The sequence below is a fragment of the Lutzomyia longipalpis genome, chromosome 3 (assembly GCF_024334085.1).
Source record: "Lutzomyia longipalpis isolate SR_M1_2022 chromosome 3, ASM2433408v1".
NCBI lineage: Eukaryota > Metazoa > Arthropoda > Insecta > Diptera > Psychodidae > Lutzomyia > Lutzomyia longipalpis.
In genome coordinates this window covers 29043475-29058506 of record NC_074709.1, presented here as the reverse complement: position 1 = coordinate 29058506, position 15032 = coordinate 29043475, and the positions used below count along the sequence as shown (strand labels likewise).

At 31.3% G+C, this 15032-nt stretch overlaps 2 protein-coding genes and 1 long non-coding RNA gene across 8 annotated transcripts in view; 1 reads left to right on the top strand and 2 right to left on the bottom strand.

The window, feature by feature from the left end:
- The first annotated feature begins 170 nt into the window (after positions 1–170).
- LOC129793693 (cyclin-dependent kinase 9) lies at positions 171–2335 on the top strand. Its single transcript, XM_055833887.1, has 4 exons — positions 171–425; positions 1088–1172; positions 1234–2058; positions 2133–2335. Exons 1-4 carry the CDS (start codon positions 262–264, stop codon positions 2259–2261), a joined length of 1203 nt encoding a protein of 400 aa, XP_055689862.1. The 5' UTR covers positions 171–261; the 3' UTR covers positions 2262–2335.
- On the bottom strand, positions 2321–4450 carry LOC129793696 (uncharacterized). Of its 2 annotated transcripts, XR_008750954.1 has the most exons (4): positions 4178–4450; positions 3966–4103; positions 2599–2655; positions 2321–2524 (listed from the first exon to the last, which is right to left on the bottom strand). It is a non-coding gene; the product is annotated as an uncharacterized LOC129793696 (long non-coding RNA). The 2 variants fall into 2 exon arrangements; XR_008750953.1 differs by having other exon boundaries at positions 2323–2524; positions 3966–4215.
- A 2459-nt stretch (positions 4451–6909) lies between these two features.
- Positions 6910–15032, bottom strand: part of LOC129793695 (14-3-3 protein zeta) — a 40143-nt gene continuing 32020 nt past the window's right edge. For 3 of the 5 annotated variants that reach the window (XM_055833889.1, XM_055833892.1, XM_055833891.1), the window contains exons 6-7: positions 14761–14924; positions 6910–9585 (exon numbers count right to left, since the gene is read on the bottom strand). In XM_055833889.1, coding sequence (XP_055689864.1) covers positions 9427–9585; positions 14761–14924 — 323 coding nt within the window. In that variant the 3' untranslated portion in view covers positions 6910–9426. Of the gene's footprint in view, positions 9586–12940; positions 13105–14760; positions 14925–15032 lie in introns of all 5 variants that reach the window. The other 2 variants (XM_055833893.1, XM_055833894.1) reach the window with 1 other exon arrangement.

Genomic DNA, 15032 nt, shown 5'->3' with positions numbered 1-15032 from the left:
TGCCCCAGGAGCCCAAAAAATGCGTTTTATGCCCACAAATTTGGGAAAAAAACACGCAAATCACGAATTTTGTCGAAATGCAAAAAAAAAGTTCGTTTAGTTCAAATTTTATTATTTCATGCCACTCGTAATCGATATTTTTCCTAAATATCGATCATCACTTTGACAGTCAGTCAATTTGTTGAGGTTAAGTGCTGTGTTTGCGTTTGTGGGCTTTTTCTCTGCGTTGTCCTCCAAAAAGATCCTTTTCACAGCTTCGGGATGGCATCATCCAGTCGCGAAGGACATACCTCACAGTCTAGCGTGACGCAGCCCATGCAGACGCTCGCGGCGAAGCAGAAATACATTGAAAATTATGACTTTCCCTACTGCGATGAGTCCGGAAAGTACGAAAAGGTCTCCAAAATTGGCCAGGGGACGTTTGGGTGAGTTCCTTAATCTCAGATCATCTCTCTAACTCCTTTAGAACCTGGGATTGCTTTTTTTTGGTGAAAAATCAAAGGAAAATGCTTGAAATTAAGGGAAATCAATCAGAAAGCTTTTTGGCTTTGTTTTGGTTACTTTGATTATGAAATTCCCGGAAATGACATTGAAATGAACCAGGAAGTTGTGGAATTAGGTCAAAGGATGTCTTTTGTGTCTTTTTAAACTCTTTTTCCAAGTAGAATGGCAAAATTACGTTAAAATAAAGAGTTTGGGAAGAGTAGCTGGTCAACATAACCTCACTTTTCTCTCAAAGGGGAACTTCCTGAGATTCTTGAATTTCTAGAGAATTTCTTTAGGAATTTTGTTCAAAATAACGCCCAAAATTATTCAGAGGATTCAAAATGGAATAAAGAACAAATAATTCGCTTCCCGGAAAGGGATTTTTGAGTAATTTCATGCAGAAAAGTCCCGGAAAGATTCTCAGGGCAGTTTTTCGTTGAATCTGGGCATTTACTTGAACTTTCTCAATCAATTTAGCAAGAAAATTCAAAATTAAGTCCTTTTCTTTGAATTTCTGTAATTTTTCACTCAAAAAATGAAAGAAATCGAATGAAAAATTCATTTCCGGACAATCTGAAGAAAATCATTTTTATCTTTGCAGGGAAGTCTTCAAGGCCAGGGAGAAGAAGTCAAATAATAAATTTGTAGCCATGAAAAAGGTGCTGATGGACAATGAAAAGGAGGGGGTAAGTTTAAAGGAAAAACATCCCTTCTTCCGGAAGCTTCTTAACCTTTTTCTCCTTCTAGTTTCCCATCACAGCTCTCCGGGAGATACGCATCCTGCAGCTGCTGAAGCACGAGAATGTGGTGAATTTAATTGAAATCTGCCGAACAAAGGCAACGCAGCACAATCGCTATCGTTCCACCTTTTACCTCGTCTTTGACTTCTGTGATCACGATCTGGCGGGTTTGTTGTCCAATATGAATGTTAAATTCAGCCTGGGGGAGATTAAGAAGGTTATGCAGCAACTCCTCAATGGGCTGTACTACATACACAGCAATAAGATCCTCCATCGGGACATGAAGGCCGCCAATGTGCTCATAACGAAGAATGGGGTGCTCAAATTGGCTGATTTCGGTCTTGCCCGGGCGTTTTCCATCACAAAGGGCGGCCAACCGAACAGGTATACAAATCGCGTTGTCACCTTGTGGTACAGACCTCCGGAATTACTGCTGGGTGATCGAAATTATGGGCCTCCGGTGGATATGTGGGGTGCTGGATGCATAATGGCAGAGATGTGGACACGCTCGCCGATAATGCAGGGAAATTCAGAGCAGCAGCAGCTTATCTTCATCTCACAGCTGTGCGGGTCCTTTACGAAGGAAGTGTGGCCGGATGTGGAGAATTTGGAGTTGTACAGCAAAATGGAGTTACCGATGAACTACACGCGGAAGGTGAAGGAGCGCCTGAGGCACTACGTGAAGGATCCCCAAGGCTGTGATTTGCTGGACAAACTCCTCCAGTTGGACCCCAAGGCGCGCATTGATGCGGACACAGCGCTCAATCATGACTTCTTCTGGTCAGACCCAATGCCAACGGATCTCAGTAAAATGCTCTCGCAGCACACGACGGTGAGACTTTTCTCTTCTTTTCTTTTCTGCTTCCGGAAGTTAGTTAATCGCCCCTTTTTCTTGGCCTATTTCAGAGCATGTTTGAGTACTTGGCCCCCTCGAGGCGATCTGGGCAGATGATGAGGCAGCACCAGCAGCAAATTGCCGTGAATCAGGTGCAGACGAAGCAGCAGGAGAACAGCTACCAAGATCGCGTGTACTGATTGTTCCGTATTTATAATCGTAATTTTCATTTTTTTTCTTTATTTTTTGTACAATAAAAATATTTAAAATTTAATATTTTTGTTTGCATTTTTATTAACCCATTTCCTCCACCTTTTTACATTTAAACGACAATGTTGGTTGAAGCAGCAAATGTCGTAGCGAGAAATAATTTTCTATTTTATATTAAGATAAATTGCTGTTGGTTGATTAAAATATCAGGAGAACCTTTTTTAATTCTCAATAGTTGTCTTTTACAACATATCTGAAAAGAAAAGAAAAAAATTAAAAATATACATTTTGAGACAGGATGAACAATTTTAATTAAGTATTAGGTACCGTCTATATCTCTATATATTTGAAGTTCACTGCTTTGGAGTGACGGACCTGAAACACCTAAAATACATAATAAATTTTATTTTTCAAAGAAGTACATAAATGTCTTTAAAATATTTCAAATTAATAACTTAGAAATGTGATTTAAAAAATTTAGTTTAATCGAGATTTGGACGATTTTTAACGGAATCAACTCTCATTTTAACCCTTGGAGGATTTTGCTGGCCACCGTGGCCATTTCGACATTTTTTAAATCGTCACAGAGTAAAAATCTTTCAAACAGATCTCTTAATCTCTTAAAATCTCTTCTCTGTATGTAGGGAAGTTCAATTACTTCAAGATCGCCGAATGAAAACTTAAAAAAAATTCTTTTGAGAGAAAATGAATCTCAAATTTTTGAGGTTAGAAACCTCGATCCTCCAGTGTTAAAGTTAGACTTTAAATTCTCAGACAATCTGTTAATATAGGGGAGGGCGGGGCTATTTGTGTCAATTTGGATAAATCCCTATCTGCAGAACTCCCACGGAGCAAGAAATTTTCCTCGATAGGTCATTCTCATAGGAAATTTCCTTGCCTTCAACTTTGTCTCAGACCACTTTTCTCTATCTCCACGGGAAATATGAGTTTTCGAGCTTTTTGCTGAACCCTTCCACGCTTGACTTTTTTAAGAATCCGTCGACAAATATTGTCACCGACGGGGGTAGTTAAGTTGGTGAAATTTTCCGACATTTCCAAAGATTTTCCACCTGATAGATTTGTTGTAGCTACTAACCGAACTCCTCACCTGGTCATCCGCGGCAAGGAATTTCACTTTTCTATCCACTAAAATACAGAATTTTTGAATTTTCTCAACCCCTGCATTTTGCAACAAAAAGGTTAGAAAACATGTCAATATTTTGACGTTCCATATGATTTACATTGGTGACAAAATTAGCCCCATTCGACATGTGTTGATTTGCATAAATGTGCAGAAAAATCATTAAAAGTTAGTGAAAAATACACCTTGGCAACGTTTTCTGCATTGACTTAGCTCGTGGAAAACACGGTGAGATTGGAAAATCGCTAAAAGAAAAGTGTCGGAAAATGAGTTTTTCTCAACACGCAAAACGTATTTTTGGAGGCCTCAAAATTTGTTTATTTTTTTATTCCTAAACTATTCATCGGATAATCTCCAAACTACAGTCAACTATTGAGGGTAGATAGGACTTCTTATCATAATTTTTTCAGGTGCTTCCGATTAAAAACTTGGGAGAAATTGCCATTTGAAAATTCCGAACTGTCACAATTAGCCCCGGTCTCCCCTACATTTTTTAGTTAATCTTTTTTGTTCACACGCTATCCCCAGTTTTTCTTTTTATCACAAAGCTCACCTGAAGGAGCGCCGAAATCCACGACAATACTGATGGGACCAAAAGGACCAAAAGGACCAAAGGGACCAAAGGGACCAATGGGACCAAAAGGCCCAATGGGACCCAATCTAACAACAAGCGGCCTAGCTGCTGACGAATCTACGATTTTTTTATTTAAAAATTAATTCAAATGTTTAACAACTATTCCAAATAGAAAACAAAATATGTTTTACCAAAATTGTTGAGCAAAGAAAATAAAGAAAAAAAGTAAGATGATTTTAAAAGAATGTCTCGCCATTGTATTCGATTGAATTTTGCCTTTAGTACCTACTGTCTGAAAAATTACAAATTTGTTCTTTTTAAAAGAGAAAATTCTTGAGCAAGAAAATTAATTTCTTCTGCACGTCCTTCACGAAGTTTGTGCAGAAGCAATAAAACTTTTCATTATATTAATGAATCTTTTTTTTTATTTTTCTAAAAATATTATTGAGTAATTTTTATGTGTTTTTTCCATTTTTTTATTGTTAAATTCTGAATTAAATCAATTCTTTCTTTTGTTGCCACACAGACAATCTCTGGATCCAATATAGCAACAAGAAAATTGAAGGAGTTTGTGAAATAAAAAAATCCTGCAGTAAATTTAATTTCTTTTACTTCAAACTTAAAAAAGAAAAAACATATTTTACGATTTTTTCAGAAATTGTTTTGAAATTTTCGCGAAATCTGATTTTAAAATAATCCATCATTGAAAAGTTATTGTAATTTCCAACCAAAATTCTGCAAAAGAATTTCTTGAATACTGAATGTTGTGTACCTAATGCTAATTAAATCATTTAAAATTCCCTGCCCAACTTATGCCTAATTTTGCTAATTTATTAAATTAAATAAATTCCCCATTGGAGCAAGAAGGGCAAAAATATTTAAAGTGTCATGGAAAATCATGTCAGTGAGGGCGAAAAATGGGTCAGGTCAGATCAAATAGAATGGAGAAAATTCATAAGAAAAGTACATATCATTTGCAATTAGGGATGCTCTCCATTCGTTTTGCTCTGTTTCCTTTCACTTCTCTATTGTAGATTCTTGCTAATTAAAATTGATGAGAATTTTAATAAACTTACCCAACTAATGTTCTTCTATTCTTCCTCAATATAGTGATGTTCATTGCAATTTGTTCCTGGAAAATAATGAAAGAAAATAGAAAAGAGGGTTTGAATTAAAGAAATAAATAAAAGTAGAGGAGTTACTGCAAAAATGGGGTTTCAAGGAAATTGTGTGAAGATCAATTGAAAGATTTCTTGACTCTAAAAGTCAATTTCCCTTTGAACTTCCATTAAGGGTTAAAGGGTAATTTTTGGGGATAAATAACTTTGAAATTGTCTTATGATCGTTAAATTAAGTTTCAAATTGAATTAGGCCAGGAAATTCTTAAAATTGTCTAGAAAAGCTTTTTTTTTCAAGCAATTATCTGTCACGATTTTGAGGTTATGTTCACTAAAAAATGGCGGATTTACTAGCGGTGCAATATTTTGATTGTAAACGTATCTTCACGTGGAGAACACGTATAGAACGGCCAAAGAACGACAAAATGATGCGACAAGTAAACATAAAGGCATAATTCATAAATTAAACTCTAAAAATCAACGGAAGAAAATGTGCAAAGATGGACGCGAAGAGAACTAACCTAAAACTGCCAAAACTTCAGCAATTTAGGTTAGTTTATTTTTCTGAGCCGTTAAAATGCATGAAAATAAACAGAAAACTTACCTATAAACGGAATTTCTTTCTATTTCTATCGCTGTAATTTATGCTGTGAATGAAAAGACAAAAGAAAAACTTAAAAAATGACCTAAAATAAACAAAGTCTGATAAAATGGCATAAACATACAGAAACCTTTATTTGAATTTATGTTAACAAAAAGCCTAGGAAATTTGTTTTAATCTATTGCCCGAGTAAAAGGAATACAAATCCTTGCTGATTTATTTTCTTTCTTGTCTTGAAGATTTCTTTTCAAAAAGGAAAATAAAGTTTTTTCTTTTATTTTTGTTTTCATGTGAAAATTGCTTTTTAGTGTTTTTTTTTTTCATATTTTGAGAGCTCTGTGTAATAAAGCAATAAAGATATTAATTTTTGTATTTTTTTTTCTTCTTGCAAATTAATAAATTATTATTCCACATTGTTACATGTTTTTTTTCTGATCTGCCACGCAAAAAATATCTTTACATCTACGAAGGATTAAAAATCGCAAGGAGAATGTTTTTGTGGGGGTGGAATCGATATGACAATGAAGAAGTTTCTACGAAAATGAATTTATTCTTTTCATAGAATCTCTTTGTTTTTTTTTCATTCATTAAATATGAGAATATACATAACAAGTATTAAGGTAAATTTATCTTTTTTTCCATTTATATTTTTTTTGCTGTATTTTCATTTAAGTTTTATGATGCAAATTCAGCGGCCCACTTTTTAGCCACTGGGCGGGGGATATAAATGCAAGTTACAAAAATTATGCTTAAATATTCCTTAAAACTGAAATATTCAGATTGATTTTTCTTTATTTATTTTTTTACTTCTTCAAACTTCATCTTCGAGCAAAATTTTTCAATTTTTTGCTGCTTTTTTTGGGTGAAAAAAATGCCCACATAAAAAGAAATTCTCACCTTTTTTTGGAAGTACATATTTATGAAATATTATTTTATTCTGCGTCTTAGAGCTGTCACCTATGTTTTGACACTTGTTTGACATTTGCAAACGTCAAATAAGCTTCAACTGCCAAAAAGACATTTAAAACGTCACAGAAAAATTTCTCGTACAAAGAAAACTCGGGAAAGCTTTCGAAAAGAAAAGAATGAGATGAAAAACTGCAAAGAATAAAAAAAGCATCATGGCGGAAATGAAGGGAAAAGAAAATGTGAAAAAACGTTTCCTCCACACAAGTAAACGCAAAAAAAAATCAATAGCCGCACATTTTGGGGGTTTTCTTGGTTTTTTTTTCTCATTTTATTCTTGATTTCTGTTATACATCATGAAATTTATGTTTGAAAATTGTTTTAAAGTTTAAATATATCTTCTTTTTTTTCATCTTCTCATTTATAGAATTACAACCAATGGAAACAGCGATATTAATTTACCAAAAAGAAAAATTATAGTAGAAAAATCAGACAATTAGTCAAAATTTTCTGCAATTTTTTATTATTAAATTGTTTCTCTTGATTCTCTTATTTTTGAAGTTTCTTTTGAATATTTCTTTTGTTTTTTAAATTGGTTTTTGCGTGATTTTCTTTTGCTTTTTTTTTTTAGGATCAATGATTTATTTTTGTTCCAGTAAAAAAAAAACAGAAACTTTATGCTTTTTTAGTGAGAAAATTTGCGCTGAAAAATATTTTAATAAAAATTTCTTTTAAAGAGAAAAAATTAAATAAAAAAAATTCAAAATCTATTCTTAATGACTTTCCCTTGTAAATTATTGATTTCTTTTTTTTTTTAATTCAATTAATGATTCCTTGTCCTTCCATGAAATGTTTTTAAAATCCTTTTTTTTTTTTAAAGAAAAATGAAAAGAATTTGCTCAAAAAATTGGGCATTATTCAAGTAAATATATTTTTTCCTTCAATGTGTGATAAATTCTGCTTTATTTTTTTTTAGCGATTTCTTCTTTAATTATTATGCTTGTTTTTTTCATTTTACTTCTGTGTGTGTGTGTCCAAGACAAACAATTTAGTATAATAATATTTCACAATGTAAGAGACAATTTCTTTTTAATGTTTTCTTTTTTCTTCACTTCATTCACCTTAAATTAACATTTTAGAGTGACGTCTTGGTTCAAAAAACCGCAATACTAATTTTTTTTCTTCATCTTTCATCGATAAAAGACTATTTTCAATGATTTTTTATGCTTCATTTTTCTTCCTCCCTTTTTTCCATGTATTATGTATGCAAATATGAGAAAGAGAAACGATGGAATTTTCTCTTTTTTCTCCATTTTTTTTCTTTAAATAGTTTTTATTCACCTTCATTTTTTTTTAGTTTTAAAGATAAATTTAAGTGTTTATGATTTCACTTTTTTTTTTCATTTTACGATTAAACGTACAAAGGACGAGAAGAGTTTACCATTCATTTTTTTTTATAAATTACTTTTAATATAGATTTGTGTTTTTTTTTCTCTTTTAGTTTCTTTCATCAACAAGTAAAAATTATCCATTTTTATTCTTCATTTAAATTCATCCATTTAAAAATTTATTTATTTAAAAATTGTACATGCTGCATGTAAAAAACACAGAGAAAAAAAATATTTTTTCGTAAAGGAAAAAATTAAGGACTTTTCTCTCCATTAAAAAAATCACCGTTTCGTGCAAAGAAAATATTACAAATAAAAAACAAAAAAATAAAGAAATTATCTTTTAATTTGTTTCATATTAACTGCAAAATAAGTCCGATTTTCCAAATTTCTTCTCCTTAAGCTAAATTGCGAGAAAAAAAATTCAAGAAAAAAAAAGAAATTTCGTGATTTGAAAGAATTAGCAAAGAAAATAAAAATGAAAATAAATGTGAAAAGGACGTGCAAGGAATTTGTTTTGCACGACAAAAATGGAAAGAAAAGGAAAGAAAAAACACATCTGGATATTTGTGGGTGGTGTTTTTGTGGTGACGGTGTGAAACAGGATTATCCGGGTACACAGATGTCTTACAAATATTACACATTACTTCATCTTTTATTCCTTCTTTTCCAATTTACCTGCAGCACTCTTCCTCCATTTTACTATCCTCTCTTCTTTAAAAATCTTCTTTAAACCTTCATTCCTCTCTGCTTCTCACAAATATCATTAAAAATTTTACTATTTCATCCATTTTTTATTTAAAACTTATTTTCTTCATCAAATACCATGAAAAAATTATTTTTAGAAAAAAATATTAACTGATTTTTCTCATTGAAAAGGTATTGATTTAAAAAAAAAATCAGTTCATGCAAATTTTTTAAAAAAGAAAGAAAAATTAAACAAAACAATTCTCTTGGTTGTTTCTTCTCCAGAACAAAAAAAAAGAAATAAAATAAAACGAAAAAAAATGAGTGTGTTGTCTTCGGGTGATCCTTCGGCTTCTTCAAAAGATTTTTTTCATTTAATATAAATCCTTGTTTTTCTTACCTTTTCAAAATGAAGAACATTTCATTGGTTTTTTATCCGTTTTTTTTTGTTTAAAAATTTCTTGTTTTTTTCTTACTCAACTCTTATGCTTCTGTTTTTGTTTTTTTAAACCACTTGTTCACTCTCTTGAAAGCATATTTTTAAATGTTGTTGCTGTTTTGTGTTTAATGTTGGTGTATTTTCATCATCATATAACTCTCTTGTCTCATCAAAAATTTATTTCTTTTCATCTTCTTCTCAAAACGCGATCTTTTTCTCAATTTTTATTGATGTTGTTACTCGAATTAACTTCTTCTTCTTCTTTATCTTCATGATCCTTTTCTCTCTCACTGATGTTTGGTTAATTCTCACCACCCCCTTCGTGCACCTCATCGCCATCCCCTTGCGTATCTGACGTCCATAGCGTGAGGTTGTCTCGCAGGAGCTGCATAATCAGCGTTGAATCCTTATAAGAGTCCTCATTGAGTGTGTCCAATTCCGCTATCGCGTCATCGAACGCCTATTCCCCCAAAAAAAAAATTAATTTATTTTAGCAAAATTTCTTTAATTTTTCTTTCTTCTTTTTCAATTTAAGAATCGATTCTGTTTAGAAATGTTTTTTTTTCTCGATTTTTTTTGGTATTCTGCGAAAAAGAATTTAAAGATTTGACAGGTCTAAAAAATTTCCTACTACGTACTAAAAGACCTTTATTCTATGAAGATAGATAAAAATTAATTTTTTTTGTACAGAATCGACCCCTAAATTTCTTTTACTTTTTTTTTTAAATTGCAATGCATTTTTTAATAAAATATTTTCTCAATTTTACTGGGAAAAATTCTCACTTTCAGTCTCTCTCTTTATCTCTGCAATTTATTAATTTCTTCACAACACAAAGGAAGAAAAATATGGAAGAATTAATAAGATATTAGTACAATGCGGACCTTATTAGATTTATTATTCTAAAGCGCAAAACTAGTTATTTTTGCACTTAAATTGCAATGAATTTTAATATTTTGAATTATGAAGTAAAATCCATTAAAATTTTGTGTGGGAACTGTGGTGGTATAGTGGGTCCGCGCTGAATTAATTTCAGTTGAATTATGTTGATGAATGAAAGAGGATTTTGCGTTCTCTGTGAGTGGATTTTAACCACAGAGAATTAAATAATAAAACTAATTTCAAAATTGCCCCATTAATATTTTCTTCTCAAACAATTTTAATTAAGATTTTGTTTAATTTTTAAATAAACTGAGAATTATTTTTTTTATTAAGTTCTTCAGAACATTTCTGGTTTATTTTTCAATTTTCCTAATGAATAAAAATTCTCAAGAATAACTTAAGTTTTCTCAGGGTAATTTTTAGAACAAAAATTAAATTGTTTTCCTAAGATAATCCTTCTATTAAAAGCCTTTCAATAGAAGGAAAATTATCATTGCTAGAGGCATTAAAAAATATTCTTCATAACCTGAATTCTAAAGTCAAGTGTTCAAGATCTTGAAGTCTTCTTTACATTTCAAATTGAATTTTAAGTTTGATAATAGAATACGAATTAATTTTAAAGTTTTTAATGAATTTTAAGTAAATATTTTTCATTTAAATCCATTTATTTTAAACGATTTTTCATTGAGAAACTTTTAATTCCTTTTCCTTTTAATTTAAACACTAAAATGTAATTCCAACTGCCGATAAATTTTAAATAATCCAATAAAATTTGCTTTCATTTGAAAGGATTAAATCTTCTTCTTCTCTAAGCCAAGATTATACCTTTAATGTTGAACCTGACACATTAAAAGCCTTCATTTAATCGTCTTTAAAATTTAATTAATTGAATAAAATTCTCGGAAACTGTCATCAAAATTATGCTCAACATAACTCTACAATAATCTCCACCCCTCGTCTTATCTTTACAATTTTACCGTGATGATCGTAAAAATTTCCCCTTTTTGTGGCCTTAATCTCTAACCGAGTGTGTACTACATGAAGAAATTATTAATAAGAAAAGTCCTTAATGCAGGTAAAATGTCAAATAAAGTAATTAAATATTTCCTTTCTTCTTTTCTTTTAATAGAAATTTATAACATTCTTTTTAGCTAAAAATAAAGTCAATCATAACGCGTCCAGTTATAAGAGTTGGTGTCCCACAACGTGTAGAAGTTTATTTATGCGTTATAATACGATTTGTAAGCATTATCAGTAGGCAAAGTTGATTTTTTTTTGTGAAATTCAGTAATTTGATGCATAAAAATGGTCATATCTCAAGTTCTATAACACCTACAGACATTTCTTGACTAGTTATGGAAAGGTCTTAAAATAAGCTAGAATATGGGATAAATTTTGATACTTTTCAAGGTCATATCCAGAACACAAAATGGCGGCTTTTTGTTTTACCAAAACAGTATTTCGCATTTTTTGTCCTGAAGGAATGGTTCTAGAGAATTTTATTGTTCTAGAAAGTTGTAGAGAATCGCAGAACCTTTAATTTGATACCAAGATGAGCAAAATCGGTCAAGCAGTTCAGGAGATATGGCTCTTACAACTTTTTAAATTCATGATTTTTTTTAAATTGCCATATCTTCTAAACGGCGACATAGAATTTCTTCATTTTCGGACTGAAGAAAGATATTGAGTCAGGCTACAACATATCAAAATTTAAAGGAAATCTATAACAGATGTTCGGAGATATTGCCCCTTAAAGTTAGGCAATTTTTGTTTTTGATTTTAGTGCCTCTTGCGGATGTTCTTGAAACTTGAAATGTTCTAAAGAGTTGTAGGGCTTCTCAATACCTTTCATTTGATACCAAGATGGTCAAAATCGGTCAAGCCGTTCTCGAGTTATATCGAAAAAACACTTTTTGCTTTAGGCCGCCATATTTGCTAAACCGCTTGACCGATTGTCAAGTATGAATTGTTGATGAAAACATCTCACTGAGCTCTACAACATAATAAAATTTCAGACCTCTAGCTATAAGGGAAGTGGTTGACGGTATTTCAAAATGGCGGACGGCGGCCATCTTGGATTTTGAAAATGCGAAAAAATGAAATTTTACACCCACATTTCTATAGAAAACTTCAAACAGAAAGTCTCTATCTGTTACTGTTCTCGAGTTATAAGGCAAAGTTTGGACCACCGGAAGGCCGGCAGGCCGGCAGGCCGGCCGGATTAAAAATTTTCCACCACAATTTTTGGAATGTGGGTTGTCTGAAACGTGCTCATACTAAGTTTGAGCCCGATCTGAGGTGGTCGGAAAATCCGACGATTACAATACTTGGTGTTGGCCACGAAGTGGAACACCAACTAATTTATTAACGATGAGGGGATGGCAATGAAAAAAAAATAAGTAGGTACGTGCCCTAAATTCACGAGGGAGGAGATCATCGTGTTTAAGGGCAAGAAAACATTTTTTTTCATTCTTAATCCAATCAATGGATATATTAAACATAAATAGGTAGGTATATAGGTAATATTAAAGGTAAAAAGGCAGAACAACAACAACAACAACAAATAACGATTAAATGTTAGTGCGTTTGTTCATTAAAAATTAATGACACCATCAAATAAACTCTCTCCATTCAAGGGAAACCCCAAAATGATGTTATTCCCCCTTCACGTATAAGTCTCTTTACGGAGAATAATAAAATTCTCATTGTAGGTTCACAATTTTTGAAATATTGTGCTAACTACGTAAAAGAAGAATTAAAAAATTAAGAGAAAAACTTAATAATGCGTCACAAAACAAACACGAGGAAATGAAAGGGAAAATTATTAAGATTTTAGGAAAAAAAATATAAAGATTCAGGCAGAGTTAGATGTTTAACAGAAATTAAGAAAAATAAAACATAAAATTGAATTTTTTTTCACTGTTTTTTTTAGCACCTGTTTGGCCAAGTGACACGCACGCGCTGGTGAATTAATAATTTCATAATAGAAGACCGAGAAGTTGAGTGCTAAACCCAAACGGATTGGATGTGTGGGTTGCATTTTGGATTTTGAGATATCAAATGCCTCCTGATAAGCCTTCTGTGAGTCCTCAATGACGCCTGATTTTAATTAATTTTTTTTATTTATTTATTCGTGTTTTATATTTATTGAAAGTATTTTTTTTTTTAAATGTTTTTTTTTATCCCGCACAAGTGTTGAAGGAAGAGACGAGTACACGATGATGGTGACAAATGAACGCAAGGACACACAAACATTAGGAGCGAAAAAAGAAAGAAAAAAATTAAAGAAATATATTAATAAAAAATTTAAAATATTAGATAAAGCAAAATAATAAAAATGTTTGTTTTTGTACATAAAACAATAAGATTAAAAATAAATAAATAAGACTCCACAGTTTTCTTCTTTTCTATTTTAAGGGGCAAATAATTTTATCAAAAAAATAACTTTGGAATATTTACGAAGAGAATAAAAAATATTTTTAACAACAATAAAAATAATAATAATTTCGCTACAATATTTTAAGTATAACCAAAAGTACTTCAAATAAAACAATCAAAGAAAAGAAATATAAACAAATTTTCAATAAATATTCGGAATATTAATTGAATATTCCGAATACTATTCAAATGTTCAGAATACTTTTAATCTTCTTTAAAAAATCTAATTATTAAGGGCGGAATTCACTACTTAGTCGAGCTTAAAAATTTAAGTTGGTTTTAAAGTCGGTCTCAAAGTTTTAAGCCATTTTTTTTTAAGTCTGACTTAAAATTTGTAAGTCGGTCTTAACGTCTTAAAGTCAGATTAACAGATTGCCTATTTTTCAATGATATTTCTTAAGGCCGACTTACAAATTTTAAGTTAGACCTAAAAAACTGACGTAAAACCTTAAGACTGACTAAAAAACCTACTTAAATTTTTAGGCCCGACTGAGTAGTAAATTCCTCCCAAAGTTTTCCAACTAATTAAAACTTTTATAACTTTTCTGCTTTTCCATTAGAAAGTTTCTCTAGTTGGAAGCATAAAAAATTAATTAATTTAAAATAAAACCTTTCGTGGAATTGATTTAAAAAAAAAACTCAAAATTCAATTGAATAAAATATAAATTCTGCAAATTCAATAAAATGAGAAATAAATTTTAATTAACCATCGTACCTTCTTTTTTCATAAAATACGTTCTTCGTGGTTTATTTAATGCAATTAAACACGCGATTTTCTTCTCTTTTAAACTCACATAGAGCCACGCATAGAGGGAGAATAAACCGTCAGGATTCAAAGAGAGAGTAATAAAAACTTTTTTTTTGAAGACTTTTCAAGTAGAAAATAAAAGTTTATTAAATCTTCTCTGTCCCTCCATCATATAGGGGTGGTTTGATTTGCAAAATAAGTTTTTCGACCCCTAAATTCGTGCTATAAAATCGTTGAAAAGTACTTTATTTAAAGTCCATAAAAAAAGGATATTTTCTACATTCATCGTAGGTTAGGGAATCTTCTTGGATTTTGTTGAATTTTCCACACATTAAACTCCCCCCAAAACGCTCTGAACCTCCCTTCTCCCCCGCCAAAATCAACACGATTAAATGAGGGGATAAAGAATATATCAAATACACTGTAAAATATATTGAATTACACCGTAAAGTAAATAAATAAATCAACGATTTGTGAGAGACTGAATTTATGAGATTTTCCCATCATTTCAAAGGTCATTGCAGTTTAAAAAAAATCCGTAATAAGAGAAAATCTTTTTTTTTAAGGACCTGTTTGGCCAGCTGGCAAGCTTTATCCGGAGAATTTAGAATCTCGTAATAGAAGACTGAGAAATTGAGTGCAAGACCCAATCGGATGGGATGTGTTGGCTGCATTTTGCCCTTACTAATTTCGAAGGCATCCTGGTACGCAGCTTGGGAGTCATCTACTACACCTATTTGAAATAATTTTTTTTATTTTTAAATGAGAATTTTCTTTGCTTTTTTCTTCACTTTTAAATTTTTCTTTTTTAAAGAAAATTCTGTAAAATAAAATTCAAAGG